General features: G+C 35.6%; 1 protein-coding gene across 1 annotated transcript; it reads right to left on the bottom strand.

The window, feature by feature from the left end:
- Positions 1 to 885: 885 nt before the first annotated feature.
- Positions 886 to 16,075, bottom strand: LOC309511643 (cell adhesion molecule CEACAM5). The gene is made up of 10 exons (XM_082186869.1): positions 15,922 to 16,075; positions 15,681 to 15,737; positions 14,931 to 15,215; positions 14,015 to 14,296; positions 12,458 to 12,721; positions 9,802 to 10,080; positions 8,676 to 8,930; positions 7,330 to 7,450; positions 3,977 to 4,022; positions 886 to 3,463 (listed from the first exon to the last, which is right to left on the bottom strand). The coding sequence occupies exons 1-9, from the start codon at positions 15,968 to 15,970 to the stop codon at positions 4,004 to 4,006; spliced, it is 1,611 nt and encodes a 536-aa protein (XP_082042995.1). The 5' UTR covers positions 15,971 to 16,075; the 3' UTR covers positions 886 to 3,463; positions 3,977 to 4,003.
- Between the last annotated feature and the right edge of the window lie 861 nt (positions 16,076 to 16,936).

The following is a 16,936-nucleotide window of genomic DNA, read 5'->3' as shown; positions in this document are numbered from 1 at the left end:
GTTACACCACACATTCAATGTATCAGTCAGGGAGAGCTGGAGAAACACCAAAAGCCTCCACTGTACGCCAGGCGTGGCACTCGAAATTCAGAACGGCCCATCGTGACAGTGACTAAACACACATTTGTTTCCTTTTTTGACATTTACATTTATTGAATGGGTGCACACATTCAAGTCGAGTCTCTCACAGTGAAGGTATTAAGTACACCCAGCAGCTCTTAGCTTTAAGGATCTTTCTGTTGACTTAAGGCCAATGAACCAGCTCAACTGGTCACATATGAAAGGAGATCTGTGCAATTCAACACAGTTCCTTCACACCTGCCCAAGAATAGTGATATTAACATCCATAAAGCACTGTCTTCAATAGAAAAAAAAAATAACTACTGAAAACATTGACACTGTTAACCCCATGGAAGTAAAATTTGATGTACGCATTTAAAATCAACAGTCTTTTTCTTCTATTAAAATGGACCACATACACATATACAAAATATACACTGAAAAAAAATTGCTGCTTTAAATTAAGTACAATGAACTTGGATGTTTAAGTCATTTAAAAAATGAGTTGAATCTCGTATAACTTATAAAAAAGTTGAAATTGCTTAACTTATTTTGATTAGTTAAAGCAATGTAAAAACATGTTGTAATAACTTACTAATCATATCATTTTTTTACAGTGTAGATGACTCGCCCTTTACTACACAGATTTTTGTCCAATCATATGCTCTCAAGAATGTCCCTCGCCAAATCTGGAACTGACAATTCATGATTTCCAGTCATTTCATTTATAATTTTCAATTTATGTTTTTCTACAGATGAGATCTTTACCTTTTTTTCTAAGAGCACAAGAAAACGTGCACACACATATGTACACAAAACACTTAACACGTTCAAGGAATCATTTATTTCTGGAGGCCTCAAAGAAATCTTACGAAAATGGGTGTAGAAAACAGATCAAATTTAATTACAATACGTTTTACAATAATTATTTTGCTTATTATTCAGTGAATGACATGAAAAAGTGGGGCAGTTCAAACATTCTTTTTTTAAACACATACATAACAGTTACATAAAAGCATAACATTTGAAAATAAATTATATTCAAAGCAACATTAAAAATACAAAACATGACCGAACTGGTCTTTTTGAGAGAATATAAACACCCTGTACACAAAACCTGAGAGCATGTTGATTGGAATCGCACCACTGCATGTGCATATACTGTATTTTAATATATCCAGTGCGTCACCTCAAAAAAAAAAAAAAAAAAAAAAACCTACAGGGCCCAATTTGGTAACTTCAAATAACTTTAAAGCACTGAACAAAAAAGGTTGTGCACAACAACAAGAATTGACATTATCCAATTTAATTTTAAATTCTATCTAGCCTATATGAAAACATTTCTGTTACATCTGTTACAAACTACACAAGGATAAGACGTTTCCATCAAAACTGTCAAATGAGTCAAGGATGTCTGTCTCCACTCTGTGACAGAACAAAAACCGTTAATTCAATGTATCTGTGGTCAGACTCATATGATTACAGGTCTCTCTCCATGCAAACAGCCCAAACCACAAAAATATACACAGGCTGCCGGAGATAAAACTGTCTACAGGTTTGTAAGGAGTTATAAAGCTCAGATTTTTATGATATTTGTGTTTTAATGCTAAAATGGAGTATAAATATATGTAATAAATGTGTGTTAGTGTATTTTTGCTGTCGACTTGCACATACATATACATTAAGATTGTTTTGGCTGGCACTTACATACATATAGGGTTGGAAAAAGAATCTGAAAAGTACATACTGTATTTAAAAAAATAAAATAAAAATCAGCTTAGCTTGTGAATGTTCATTTAGTGACATTGTACACCTAGTAGTCTTTGCTGAAGTGGGCGCTAAACATTCTAGCCAATATTTATTTCAAAAATATATTGTAGTCAATGCGGCTTAATGAAATATATTTTTCGAACTGAAAATATATTCCGTGTAAATGCAAAAAACTATTGCGAAATGTATTTCAAGGGTAAAAAAAATATATTTCCTATATATATATAGGACAATATAAATATATTTAGACTGACAATATACAAAAAATGGCTCAAAATAAGAGTTCAAATTAACTAATAAAAATTATATTTATTAGCCTTTTATTTAATTTAGCCATTTTTTCTATATTTTGAAATACATTTTAAAATATATTTGAATATATCTGGGAGCAGATGCTTTTTTGCACGTTTCTGTGGCCGTAACTCTTAAAATAAAGCAAAGGGATGAACTTAGAAATTTCTATAAATGAATGGGACATAGATCTCTATCTACAGAGATCTGATCAAAATCAAAAAGATCACTACAAGATCATCAAGATCAGATCAGATCGCTGCTTTGGTCGAAGAGTTAAAAACGAAACATTAAAAGGATTAGGATCAGATATCTGTTGATAAGAAGAAAAAGATTTCTCACATACTGGAACTCAATAAGCAACTTAAACGTATTAACACAAATACTTTTTACAACTTCAGATGTTCCTCTGTCAACGCAAGGTGATTTTTAAAACGGGCCTGTTTTAGAACATGAATCCAATGGAATCCTGATTACAGCAGGACGAATCTTTGTGGGGACGCCCAAGGAGAGAGTAGCAATTTCGCTGCAAAACTGTGGTATGTCGTTGTCCGCAGAAATGCAGTTTTTTTCTTCCTGCTCCTCAGCTCAAGCATGTGGGAGCTTGCCTTACTTTTAAAATAAAATGGCTCACTAAGAGACACACAAAAAAGATGAGGGTTTAAAAAAGTGTAGCAAAAGGTGTTAAGAAGCTTAAAGCATGTATCTGATCTCCAAGGCATGCTTTGCCACGAATGACCTTCCATCCACAACTCAACGGTGCCTTCGGCTTTAAGTTAAGTTGGCCCCACATATCTTCATTCCCTTGGGACTTCCGAAGATGTTGAACAGGTCTTAAAATCTCAAAGTTTCAGTGCCTTGTGGGTGCATTGAGATCTCAAACACGTGACTGTCTCGTCACCCCTCAGTGCATTTCAGGGTGGATTTCGTTACCCAAAACAGAGCTCTTTCAAAATGACCTCTGAGACGTCAAGCCAGGACGACCGACCTGTCGGTTAAGGGTCAGATGAAGGAATGAGAGGGTGATGGAGGCTGTATCATGTTTCTTGAAGAACAAAGGAAGCTGTCCACTTCAGCCAAGGGAAGGAAGAGATGCAGATAAAGGTAAACAGTCTCGCTGTTTAAACGCCGTCCTCTATCGTGTCCTTAAGACTGGGGTACGTTTGCACAGGGTAAAAGGATATATAAAAAAACAATGGACATTTAAAAGCACGTTGAGCTCCTGAAAAGGCCAAACCTGTAGGTGTACGTCAGTTGTGAGGGCAGTTTTTCCAGTTGCCTTGATAGAGAGCTTTTGCAGATAAAAAAGGCTGATAAATGGCTGAAGGGTTGGTCTTGAAGTCTGGGGAAGAGATGTACATGATTGAGAATACATTCAGCACACCGATGGCAAAGCTTCACCCATTCGAACGCTTAATATTCATCATTTTCCATTAAAATAACATGACGCTGAGAGTAAAACAGGCTCCCACTGCAGAAAGCTACCCACACCCAACAAACAGACATGAAAACTAGTTTTCTTGCAACAGCCACTCCTTTGTTAGTTCTTCAGATTGAAGCATATCCCTCCTTTCTTTTCAAGAAAAAGTCAAGCATATCTTTGCGAAAGTGTACAGAGTGAAGCAAGACACTTAATCAACGTATGCTGCCAAAACCGACACTGATATGTGATAAAGAAGCATTTTGAAAGTCAGCCCGGACGTATCTCGCAGGTTACAGAAAAGCTAGTGTCAATAGCCTGAAGTCAATGCAAAGAGCCGGGATGGAAAACAACAATAAATAATTGCTAAGTAAATAATGTTAGCCTGCTGTACCGAAAACAAAAAATGCTATGCACCACTAGAGGAAGACTTACCGGGTCACCTTAATGCCAGGTCTTGCTTTAATATGGAGATGGAATACTAAAACAAAAAGAGGAAAAAAAAAATGAATCATTGATAGAAGGAATTAATTACATCACAAGATGAGGAAAGAATGGGGTGTAGTCAGAATCGGTAAACATGGGAACAATGACTCTGCATAACTAAAATAAAACCTCATTAGTGACTGACGACTTTACTCACTACTGAACACACAACATTTTGATATGCCAGGAAGCATAAATACATATCACAGTCTGGAGCGCACACCTAGGTAGTGCTGTCTAAGTAGGCAATGTTATTCGCTTACATAGGTGGTTGCACAAGCATTAAAGATATGTTAGTTACAAAAAAAGTACACATTATGTTCTTCTCTGGTGATTTAATTACATAGAGAACCATATATTTCGGTTCCAGTGACAAAAAAATATCTGAACAATTCACGCTATGACAAATAGGTCAAACGCTCATAGCGTTCGAGAGACTTCATTGAAATGCACGTCAGAGCAAAAAAAGCAAGCAACAGTCAGACGGTTGTGCAAGGCTGAAACTGCAGCAGAAATATTCACGAGGGTAAGAAGTGAGACAGAGACAGACATGTGCGGACATGACTGACATTCCAACTATATTCCTAAATTATCTCCTTTTAATTCTCTTTCTGATTCTTTCATCGAGCTAGAAGAGAGATTCGGATTAAACGATATACTGGATAAATGTAGGTGATCATTTCATTTCATGTCATTTCATCATCAATTTTATTCAACTGAACAGAAAAAAAAACATTAATAGAGATTGACAGAGAGTGAAAGGGAAACTAATGTTGAGAAAAGAAAGAGATGTTCTTTACAAATGTGTCTTATTGAACTGTATCTATTATTGTCAAAAACATTCAAACCACACAAAATAACCTATTAATGAAAATATCTAATAAAGACTCAAAATTTCCAGGTGGTCTAAGAGGGAATGAACTAAGGTTAAACGTTATCTATGACAGACATCAGAAAACAAATGAAGCAGAGTCAGGCTTCACTCCCTCCCAGGATGCATTAGTCACAGGTGGAACATTTATTTTTACAACTTTTAGTTTCAGATCTGATCCGTTTTGCAAGTAAGACTCATAAATGTGATCATTGATGTGACACACCTATACCTGGGAAGTTTTGCATACAGTGTGTGTGGTGTTTTTTTGCATTTCTGTGAGTGTGTAGACAGTGTGTGCTAGCTTCTTGTCAAATAAACATATCTCTGTTAGACTTATCAGTTGCATTTGCATATGGTATCCCTCAAAGCTTTGTTTTGCATTTCCAGTATTTCTTGTCCTTTTCATATGCTACATGTGTTATCAAAATCCATTTAGGTAGGGACATGTAGGTGGCCTTCTATGAAATTATCAGCCTTGTCTACTCTGTGTAGTATCATCTATCTGATTAAATCAATGTCAAATGTTTTTCAAACTAAATTTAAAAAAGTTGTTGTCTGCATTCAGTGTCAGGCGTAGAAAGATTACAGGCTTGAGAAGAGAAGAGAAGAGAAGAGAAGAGAAGAGAAGAGAAGAGAAGAGAAGAGAAGAGAAGAGAAGAGAAGAGAAGAGAAGAGAAGAGAAGAGAAGAGAAGAGAAGAGAAGAGAAGAGAAGAGAAGAGATCAAAAAATGTCCTTAGAAATGGTCCATAAAGGAATAGTTAACCCAAAGATGAAAATTCTTCCATTATTTAGCCCAACATTATTCCAAACATTCTGAATATGCTGTTATTGAACGCAATAGATTGTTCAAAATTCTCAAAACTTTCAGATATGGAATATAGCGTGCGAGTCATACAAGTCGACTACTTTTTGTTCTTCTTTGGGTTTGGAACGGGTTTCGGAATGAGTAAAAAAAAATCTATTTTTATTTAAATTTGCTTTTCATTTGAATTATTTTAAATTTTAACGTGAACTATTCCTTTGACCACATACACTACCATTCGAAAGTGTTGGTTCTGTAAGATAAGATTTTTTGTAAGTGTAAAGACATTCAAATGTTACAAAAGACTTGCACTTAAAAAATGTTGCGCAATACATATTTTTTAATATTTTAAATTGTAATAATATTTCACAATATTACTGTTTTTACTTGGTACTAGTCTTGGTGAGCATAAGAGAATTACCATTAAAAAAAATCTTGTCAACCCCAAACTTTTGCATGGGCGTGTATAAACTTAAAAGGGTTTAACTGACATGTGTGTCATTACATTATCAAATACAAGTGCTAAACTAAGTTTTCAGTTTCATAACATGGACAAGACTGAACAATATTGCCACATTTTTAATGATGTCTCACCACCACAGTAACATCACTCTAAGAATGAAATTACACAAGAACGATTAACCAGTGGTTCCTGGATTAACAGAAAAATGACTTCATTTTGTGTTAAAGCGCCCCTTCGGTAAATCACAGTGAATGGAAAGAAATCGGGAAGTGACAGAGAGCGTCATATCCTCTCTGACAGTCATGTCTTACAACACACTTGTGTTGTCTGAAGGTCTGCTGATTGACATAGACATGTCATGTCTCATGTTACTAAAACCAGCCCCATTTCCTGTGAGGTCAAGTGGTGAAGTTATTTGCATTGTGCAATCAAGAACTGTCATTACCTAATGATTAGGTTTACACATCTGAGGATACAGAGTTGATAAATGTTGATTCCTATACAAAATAATTTTTCAAAGCTATATTTATATATTATATACTAATAATTTGATTTATTTGCTATGTGGTTTCATGCTAGAGTATGGCATCGTTAGCTTAGCAACATGCTAACTCCAAACTCTGGCCCAGTAGACTCTGACTTTTGTAGTATATTTTTGGACTATCATGTTAAAGGATAGTTAACCCAAAAATGAAAATTCTGTCATCATTCACTCACCCTCAAGTTGTTCCAAACCTGTATGAGTTTCTTTCTTCTGCTGAACATAAAAGAAGATATTTTGAAGAATGTCGGTAACCAGTTTATGTACCCCATTGACTTCATGTTAATTTTTATGCCCAGCAACTGTTTGATTACCCATATTCTTCAAAACATCTTCTTTTGTGTTCAGAAGAAGAAAGAAACTTGAGGATGAGTAAATGATGACAGAATTTAGATTTTTGGGTGAACTATCCCTTTAATTCACAAATGCTGTAGAGAAAGCTTAACTTGCATTGAACCCAGAACATTACTTTAAAAGATGGCCAGATCACACCCATATATCCAAAAGACAAAAACGATTGCTTTAAACCTTTGCAGCTATCAAACACATTATCCATGCATGTTTTGGATACTCAGTTTCCTGAATGTGACGAGAGGGGAGAGGAATGAATTTTAGACTCACTCTGTGCCTGATTTTCTCTTGCGCTTTATAATGCAAGCGATGATGATCACAGCCACAAGCACAGCAATTACTATCCCAGCAATGGCTCCTCCAGATAGGCCCTCGTCTACCGCACCGACCTCTGCAAAACATGATGAGGTGTTTAGCTCAACATAAATATATATATCGGTAGAGAGAGAGAGAGAGAGAGAGAGAGAGAGAGAGAGAGTGACTACAATTTAGCAGCAAATTGATTGAAAACATTTTTTATTTTTTATTATTTGAATTATTTGAATTTGAAATTTTACTCTGTATTTACTGCAAATAAAACAGTTCATAGATTTTGCACTGAAATAATAAATTAATATAACTGTGTAAATAATTCTATTAATCTGGCACATTATAAGTTATAAAATGGACAATGAGTCTAATTCTAGATATTAAGTAACACTCAAAAGTGGCAGGCACACTTAGTGGCCTATGCCAGTAATGTCAAAATTGCAAAAGATTGGATAAATATTACTTATATAATATTATACAATATATATCATGTTATATATAACAATACACAATATAATTAAATTATTATAATATAATATAAACTATTGTGAAATATGAATATTAACTTATTTAATTCATCATCATGCCAGTGTATGAGTATATAAGTAGTCAGTACAATTGCATTGTAAATTACAACTCAAAATTAGCATTAATTGGCATAATGGCCTATTTGTGAGGTGAAAACGGGAATAAATACTTGAATGAAAAATGCTGAGGCTCGTTTACCTGTCACTGCGAGTAATGTGTTCTCTTTTTTATTATTATTTTACAGCAGAGAAGTTAAGAAAATATACAATGTTATCATATGTGAAAAGCAATACTTATCAGTATGTGAAAAGTTAACAATAGCTTTAATGAGATGTTGGATATGTGTTGTAGGCCTATTGTGTGTGAGATTGGGTACCTATCTTTTTTAAATCATTATATTGACTTTTGATGAGATTTGTATCATATGTTTATGATTCTATTCACTATTCTCGACAAAATTGATCAAAATAAATATGAATAAAAAACAAAAAAAAAACTTGTTGTTAGCAATTGGTGGTGTTGGGGGTACTCCGGAAGATCTATAATGTCTCAGGGGGTACATGCCTGTTAAAAGTTTGGGAACCACTGATATAAACTAATGTGAAATATGAATATTAACTTATTTAATTCATCATCATGCCAGTGTATGAGTATATAAGTAGTCAGTACAATTGCATTGTAAATTACAACTCAAAATTAGCATTAATTGGCATTATGGCCTATTTGTGAGGTGAAAACGGGAATAAATACTTGAATGAAAAATGCTGAGGCTCGTTTACCTGTCACTGCGAGTTTGTGTGTCGTTTTTTTCATCATTTTCGTGATTGGGTTGAATGCCTCGCAGGTGTAGATGCCACTGTCCGCAGCTTTGGCCTTTTCAATAATATAGATTGCCCGAGTGAAGTTCATCACTGTATCGTTGAGTTTCCATGTGTACATACTGGGGGGGACAGACGCCGCAGAACAGGCAATCTCTATAGACTCTTCAAACTTCACCGCATTCTTTGCTTTAACCTTCACATCCTCTGGACCGTCTGAGAGATATCAGAGAGATTGGCTCAGTTAGGGAGGTCACATTTACATTAGAGTAAAGCAAACAAACTGTCGGTAACAATACAAGCGGAAAGGAAAACACCACCATTTGCAAACAAGAAAGGCTTATGTTTAGACGTGACAACAACAGAGAAGTGATACACAAATCACCGTGTCCTAAGTAGACATGACACGTGTCTCGGAAGTGAAATATTGAACATGCTTGATTTTCACAATGGATATAACAGGTGGATTTTTTTTATCAATGAGATGAAGTAATGGAAAAAGAATATAAAAAATGATTGAATATAATATTAATTAAATCATGGCCCAGTTTCATAGACAAGGTTTAAATTAAGCAAGGATTATGCCTTAGTTCAATTCGGACTTTTATAAACTTTACTAGTGTGCATCTTGAGACACAAAAATGGCCCTGACATATTTTAGGATGCAGTTTAGTCTGGGACTAGGCTAAAGCTTTGCCTGTGAAACCAGGAATATAAAATTAAACATTAATTATATTAATATAAAATGTAAAACATTTGGTAATTTTGACCCTTTTTGGTTCACGCATTCTTTGGTTTAAAAATAAAGCTTTCAAAAGGGGCTTTTCACAGCGACGCCACAGAATAACCATTGGTGATTCCCCAGAGAACCTTAGAGTGATCAGTTATTTTCTTAGTGTGAAGAATATTTTATAATCTAAAGAACCTTTTGGGCATTGAAAAGGTTCCATGGATGTTAAAGGTTCATCATGGAACCATCAGTACAAATAAAGAACCTTTATTTTCAAGAGTTGTATGTAAGCTGCACTCAAATTTACTGACCACATAGACAGTATTTCAATGAAACTATCCTCTCTTGGACACTTACAGTTGATCACCATCTTATAGCTGGCTTCATCTTTGCTCACTTTGTTCTTCAATAGGCACTTGTACTCGCCCATGTCCTCTTTAACAACTTGAACAATCGTCAGAGATTTCTTGTCGACTGAAAGGATGACACGGTCACCGGGAATCAAAGGTTTGCCGTCCTTCAGCCATTCCACGGTTTCAGCTTTCCCGACGGCTGCCGAGCAGGTGAGGTTGACTGTGCTGTTGCCAGCGATGAGAAGTGATGTGGAGTTGGAGATATTTGTTCCAGATAAGGCCTCTACAAGAACACAGCAAAAGAGAAGACAAATCATAAGCGATGCTTTCAGAATATGGACCCCAATGACAGACATAATGTCAATTATAAGTTGAGAACAACGTTGAAAAAGTTTAGGGTTGGTAAATTTTTTTTTTATGTTTTGAATTAAGTCTCAAGTAATTTTAATAAAAATGCAGCAAAAACAGTAATATTGTGAAAAATATTTGTAATATAAAATGCATAAATGCATTTTAAAATGTAATTTATTCCTGTGATGCAAAGCTGAATTTTCAGCATCATTACTGATTCTTCAGAAATAATTTTAATATGCTGATTTGGTGTTTCTTATTATTATCAATGCTGAAAACACAATAACAACAGAATATCATATAATTTTGTGTAAACTGATACTTTTCTTCAGAATTCTTGAAAGTTCCAAAAAACAACAACAATTTATTCGAAATATTTTGTAACTTTTGATCAATTTAATACATCCTTCCTGAATAAAAGTATAAATTTCTTTAAAAAAAATATTTAAAAAATACATGTATATATATATATATATATACTGACCCCAAACTTTTAAATGGTAGTGTAAATGGTACAAATCAATCTGATTTGTGATTGGTGTTTTTAAATTTCAGTCAGACAGTAGTTTTCTGTGTGAGTGGGCGATTCTTGGCTAGAAAAAAGCAGTAAAGTGGACCATATATTATGTCAATAGTCACTCTAACCACATAAGATAATCTCTCATAGCAACTTCATTCACCACAGCACTTTTCGACGATCGCTTCTTCTCTTGTGCCATTCTCTTGTTTGTACAGACATCATTACTGTGGAATGCACCAGTCTGAATCAGACTCGTTGCATTCACCAAATACCTGACACACTATCGTTCAGCACTGTTTGTTTTCCTCCTCACGCCTGTGTTTTTAGTTTCGGGTAAGACGCATTTGTAACAGCTGCAAATGAACTCTTTAAATTCATCTTGAGTAAACTTTGAGAAAAGCATTTGTAACCCGAGAGAATTCTTTGCATTAGATCATCTCATTAAAGCTGTTTGAGCTTTTTTGCATGAACCGTTCAGAATTTAAATTTTATACAAAATAAATGACAAAAATACATTACGGTTACACCTTTAAGACGATCCTCCAAGCAAAAGTCGGTATTCTGCGACTGAAACCTTAGCCAAGTGGTGCTTACCCCAAAACGAACGTGACGTCAGACAGTTTGTATTCTGCTTTCTATAGCTTGCTGGTTTCACACACATGGAAACACCTCAGGGGAAGACATGTAAGCCGTGTACAATCAGTCAAAGAAAGCAGAACATGCCTGGAACTTCTACATGAACCAAGACTCAGAGTAAAGCAGAGGAACAGGTTCATTTTTTAAAAGCACTTGTAAGTCAGGAAGCCATTTTGAATAAAGACAGACTGACATACAGCAGTTGCTATGTGAAATTAAAGAGATACCTTTAATAAACCTTGCAACTTTTTCAGTGTAAAAAACAAGAAATTTTGTAGCGGCCGCTCTCTTCCATGCAAATACAATTAATGGGGACAAAAGATTTCAAGCTTTACGTATGAACTGTTTTCATATGAACTGTGCATTATATTCAAAGTCTTCTGAAGCCATATGATAGAAGACTGATATTTGAATATCATTCACTGATTTAGTGAATAAAATATTCAAATTGGTTTTATGAACCAGATCAAGTGATTCATTGAAAAGGTCTATTGAACACACTAAGGAGAGCTAGGGGAGATACCAGCTTAAATTTATATTTGTTTCTCTCTTAAAGCTATCATATGATTTCAGAAGACTTGGAATATAGCGCATGAGTCTTATTGACTACTTTTATGCCCTTTCTGAAGTTTGAAAGCCTCAGTTCCCACTCATTGTAACTTCATTGGAAAAATTTCAACCAGCAGCAATTCACCTATTTGTGCTCAACGGAAGAAATGTAGTCATCCGAGTTTGGAAAAACATGAGGGCGAGTAAATGATGTCTTACAATCGTCAGTTCCAAGTAAACTAATCCTTCAACATTTAACACAGAAATCAAGACCCTTTTCAGTTTTGTTTCCATTGTCCTTCTAGGCAAAGGTATTTGTTCCTCTTCTCTGAGAGCTAATTTTTTTTTTTAAACCCTTATCTCTCTTCTTGGCAACGAAGTCACCATGGCAAAGCATGTCTATCTCTGTGCTGCTCCACTGCTAATCAAAAGATTTCAACGGATGTTTTTACTTTTCAATGGTGTATTTTTACGTATGTGTACGGATACGTATGTATTTGAATATATTAAAACTTCTGTAATAGTAGCACTAGAAATACTACACTTAATGGAACTTTGGTTTGTATTCGAAGCATCGATACATGTCTTTAGGCTTTTGACTTACCCAGCACAGTCACCAAAGCAACCGGTGAGACAACGTTGCGGTTGGTCTTCACGTTGGTGGCCACACAGCTATAGTTGCCACTGTGTTTTTCCTCTAAATTGCTGATGGTGACGTTGGCCTTCTGAAGCAGCTCTGCCCCGTTAAACATCCACTTGAGCTGAGCGGGAGGGTCAGAATTGGCAGAGCATGTGAGTGTTAAGTTGGAGCCTTTCTTAAGGAATGGATCAGTTGGAGTCTGCGTCGTGACGATTTTCTCAGGGCCATCTAGACACACAAGGACAAAAGGAGATGATGAAAAGAAGGTTGAGTAAAGGTTTATTAAAGTGCTTGCAAGGCAGCTATGCTTTTAGGATTTTTGATACACTTAAGATTAAAGTCTTAAAACCTCCCATTCCATTATTTTTTTTGCGTGGAAATTCTAGTTTTTGACATAAAAGGCTCAACATGAAATAACCAAGAATTATGTTTTCACTAGAAGAAAAACATCAAACGGTGTGCCATGTTAGTTGTGCAATGTGCAAAAGGAGGATGTATTTTGAGGATGTGGATATAGTTCAACATTAGGCCAATGCATTCTATTTCAAATAAAAAAATTATGTAAGGTTACACTTTATTTTAAGGAGTCATTGTTACAGTGTAATTATATATTTAAGTACTGAGTAATAATAATTAACAACATGTACTTACTAGGGTTAGGGTAGAATTAGGATTTGGTTGAGGGTTAATTGCATGTAATTATGCATAATTTACTCTTATTACTATGGTAAGTACATGTAACATATGTAACAAGGACACTGTAAAATAAAGTGTTAACTAATTTAAAAAAGTGATGATAGAGACTGTGCTGCAGTGCATTTACTTTCATGACCAAACCATGCACTCGCAAAGGCTTTAAAAAAGGTTTGATCTGTTTGGAATGTAAATGCACACACAAACACTATTTTAAGACGTTTACCGTCTTCCTGCTGTTCACAGGCTCATTCATTCACAACTATATTTTATCTAATCTCAGCACTTTTTCCAACACCTGCACCAGAACCTGTCTAAACTAGAAAGTATCTTCAGATCTCTGCGGTCATGTGTGCTTTTGTGCACACCATCTGCAGAGACAAAGACTGCAGGCAGTAAAAACAAAAGACAATCTAAACTTATCTTCAGCAGAACCAGTACGGCTGTTAATTTTGCTACTTATCTGAGAGTAATTGTATGTGCAGAAATGTGTGAATATTTGTGTGAAAACACAATTCCATCATACTGTCTAAATAGAACAGTTCAGCCAAAAAATGTGACATTATTTAAATTCATGTTTTACGAATTATTTAACATTCTGAACAATAACATGAATAAAGAAAAAAGAAACTTCTGAACTGATACAATAGCAGAGTCATAACCAGGTCTTTACCGCATTAATAGGTTTTAAAATACATCATATGGGTTTGCAACAACATGAGGGTGAGTAAATAATGACATTTTTGGGTGAACTGTTCCTTTAAGGCAAACAGTGCTTGTGTATTTCTGTGTCAGACTATGCATGTGTGGGTGTGATCAGGTACGTACAGCTCACAGTGAGATTGAAGGGAGCGCTCTTCCCTGACTCCAGTTTATTCTCTGCTAAACAGATGATGGGTCCTCTTAGATCTGTACGGCGAACTAAGGTAATAGTTAGCTCATTGCCGTTTTGGTTCAGCTTCATACGCGTGTCATCCAACACCAAAGCGACCGAACCATTGAACCACTTGTAAGTAAAGGAGCCTTTGGCAGAGCAGGTCAGAACCACGGTGCTGTTGAACTCTACAGCTTCAGGGATATTGGACGAAATCATGACGTCAGTTATAGGCTCTGGAGAGAAGAGAAGAAAAACATGGATTGAGTCCATTTAGAAACATCTTTTGCTCTTGCTTAGAGTTTCCCAAGTCATGAAACCTTAAAGAAACCTGGGGTTAAGTGTCTTGCTCAAGGCATATAGTAACAGGTCCTGACTTGCTTCTTGGGAGAGCCAACCAACAACTTTTAGATAACCAACCCTGAGATTTGACAACATACACTTTACATCCAAATCTTGATTTCCAGTCACTGGATGAATGTGTTTAAAGTTAGTCATATTACAATCAAAAGTTTAAAGTAAGTCACAAAATGACTCATCATCACTATCCACAAGGGTTGATTCAATCATATCATTCATCCTTCTATAAAACCAAATGCAAACTCCATATTATCCACCCTATGAATCACTGATTGTTTGTGAGATTAACAGTTTTTTTGTGTTATTCAGTGCAACGTTGTTGGCATGAGTCTTTAAGAACTGCTAAAGTTAATTTTAAGTATTCAGTAATGCTTTTAACATACTTGTGCAGGACTTACCTACAAACATTCATCCTTCTAGTAAGACCTTCAACCACTAGTCTTCACCACCCCAGTTTTTTTTTATATTTCTTTAAATACCTGAAGATTGCAGTTGATATTCACTACTTACCAAGAACCTCAAGAAGAATCTGTCCTGTCTGTAGCGTTGCCTCAGAATTGACTATACTGAGAATATATTCCCCTCCATCCTCCTTCATCAGCGATCGGAGCTCAACCTCGCCTGTTGTCGCATTATAGCTGATTCTGCTGGCGTATTTCGCATCAATTTTTGTGGTGTTCTTTGCTATTACGTGTGACAGTATTGGTGCAGTGCTTTGACCATCGTTGAAACTCCATGTTACGGTTACAAAATCCATTGTTGAGGTGATTGCTGTTTTGAAGGTTACGTTTTTACCTGGTTAAAAGTGGTGAGGAGAAATCTAGTTTAATACTTCTGTGCTACATTTTTAGACATGTATCTAAGCATTTCATTCATGGTTTCATACCAAAATAAAAAAAGATGATGGTGCAACCATCTATTTAAAGTACAAAAAAACTGTCCTTGCACCTTGAATACCTGTAAATGCACAACATGTTTACTTGTCACATGACAACAAAATGGCTTAGTTATGCCACACTGACTTTGATTTGGCAGACATTTTTAAATATCAATATCAACAATAAAAATGGCAAACTTCTAAACTACCAAATTATACTGATAACATTTAAGCTCTCCAGACAGTTGCACTACCTAGATATGTTTCATTTTAAGCCCAAAATGATTTTAAATTCGAAAACGAAAACATGGCATAGGCTATATATCGCAGTAGATCCACTCACACACACACACACACACACACACACACACACCCCGACTCACCTACAACGCCATTCGTTTTGTCGGTCAGAAGCAGACTGCTTTGGGAACAGCATCTTCCTACAAGAGGAACGATTTTTAAGTCAGGACACAGGCGAAATAAAGGGTTAACTTACACATTATGTCCCGGCGTAGGATACTACTTTAAAGTAAGACTTAACATGAGATTTATTACATCCACAATTTTAGTTTTTGAAATACAAAAAATAAAAATAACACGTTTGTCTTTAATTTTTTAACTTACCGAGAGCTGCCAAAATGAGCAAAGGAACCCTTAAGTTATAGAAATCCATATGGAAAGATGTGAGTCCCAGGAGCGACAGAGAGGAATGTGAGACGATGTGACTTCTCCGTAAGAAAGAACTTGAGGAAATTCACGCGGACACACCCAACCAGTTTATCTGAAAACCCGCCCCGTTCTCAACCTGTACTTTCTTCTGATGTCATACCTACGACTGGCAGAAACTTACTGTAGGTGATCACATTCATAGTCATATTTGTTTGGCATTGATGTATCGTGTATGCCAGATGTAAATTTACTACATACCTACTGCAACATTACCCTCATTTCATGGACATTTTTATTTCTTACAATAACAACACACAGCATTTTACCTGTATGTGCATAAAACATACTTAATAATGAATAAAACAATGAATATAAACAAAATGTTTGTGTAAATAGCCTAATTATGGCTCAATTACTTCTCCAATACAAAGGCACGTTTTTGGCTGTTATATTAAAATTGACGTTGAGAAAAAGAAAAGAAAAAAAGAATGATCAAATGTGATGTGGGAATGAGGATGTACTTCTGGTTTTTACTGACGCCTAGCGTCAAAATGAGACATTTCATGCTACGTACTGCGTAGGCCACTGGCAAGCAAAGGAACAGCAGCCAATATTAGGAATAGAGTTAGTAATTGGCAATACCGTATTTGACCGTAACATCATTAATGGAGTTCAACAAAGAGACTGGTTTCTGTAGATCTCTTAGATCAGTGTATTTATATTCACTAAAGCATCATGAGAGAAAGTGCAGTTCTACTGGTCTCTTTGAACATGCTCTCCAAGATATTAATAAATGTAGTGCTTATAGGGACTTAAAAGGATAGTTCACCCAAAATTGAAAACTTTGTCATTTAGGCCTACTCACCCTCAAGTTGTTCCAAACCTGTATGAATTTCTTTCTTCTGCTGAACACAAAATACATTTTGAAGAACGTCAGGCAAAACTTTAGTTTAGGGTCCAACCTAAAGTT

This window comes from Leuciscus leuciscus (assembly GCF_965113295.1).
Source record: "Leuciscus leuciscus genome assembly, chromosome: 12".
Taxonomy (NCBI): Eukaryota; Metazoa; Chordata; class Actinopteri; order Cypriniformes; family Leuciscidae; genus Leuciscus; species Leuciscus leuciscus.
Note: the sequence above shows the minus strand (reverse complement) of the source record. Positions and strands in the feature narration are given on the sequence as shown.

Coding starts and splice junctions, on each gene's coding strand:
- LOC309511643 (XM_082186869.1), bottom strand. CDS start 15,970: ATGGATTTCTATAACTTAAGGGTTCCTTTGCTCATTTTGGCAGCTCTC. Junction 14,297..14,930: donor GATTCTTCTTGAGGTTCTTG/GTAAGTAGTGAA, acceptor TCTTCTCTCCAG/AGCCTATAACTGACGTCATG. Junction 10,081..12,457: donor TGCTTTGGTGACTGTGCTGG/GTAAGTCAAAAG, acceptor GTGTTCTTGTAG/AGGCCTTATCTGGAACAAAT.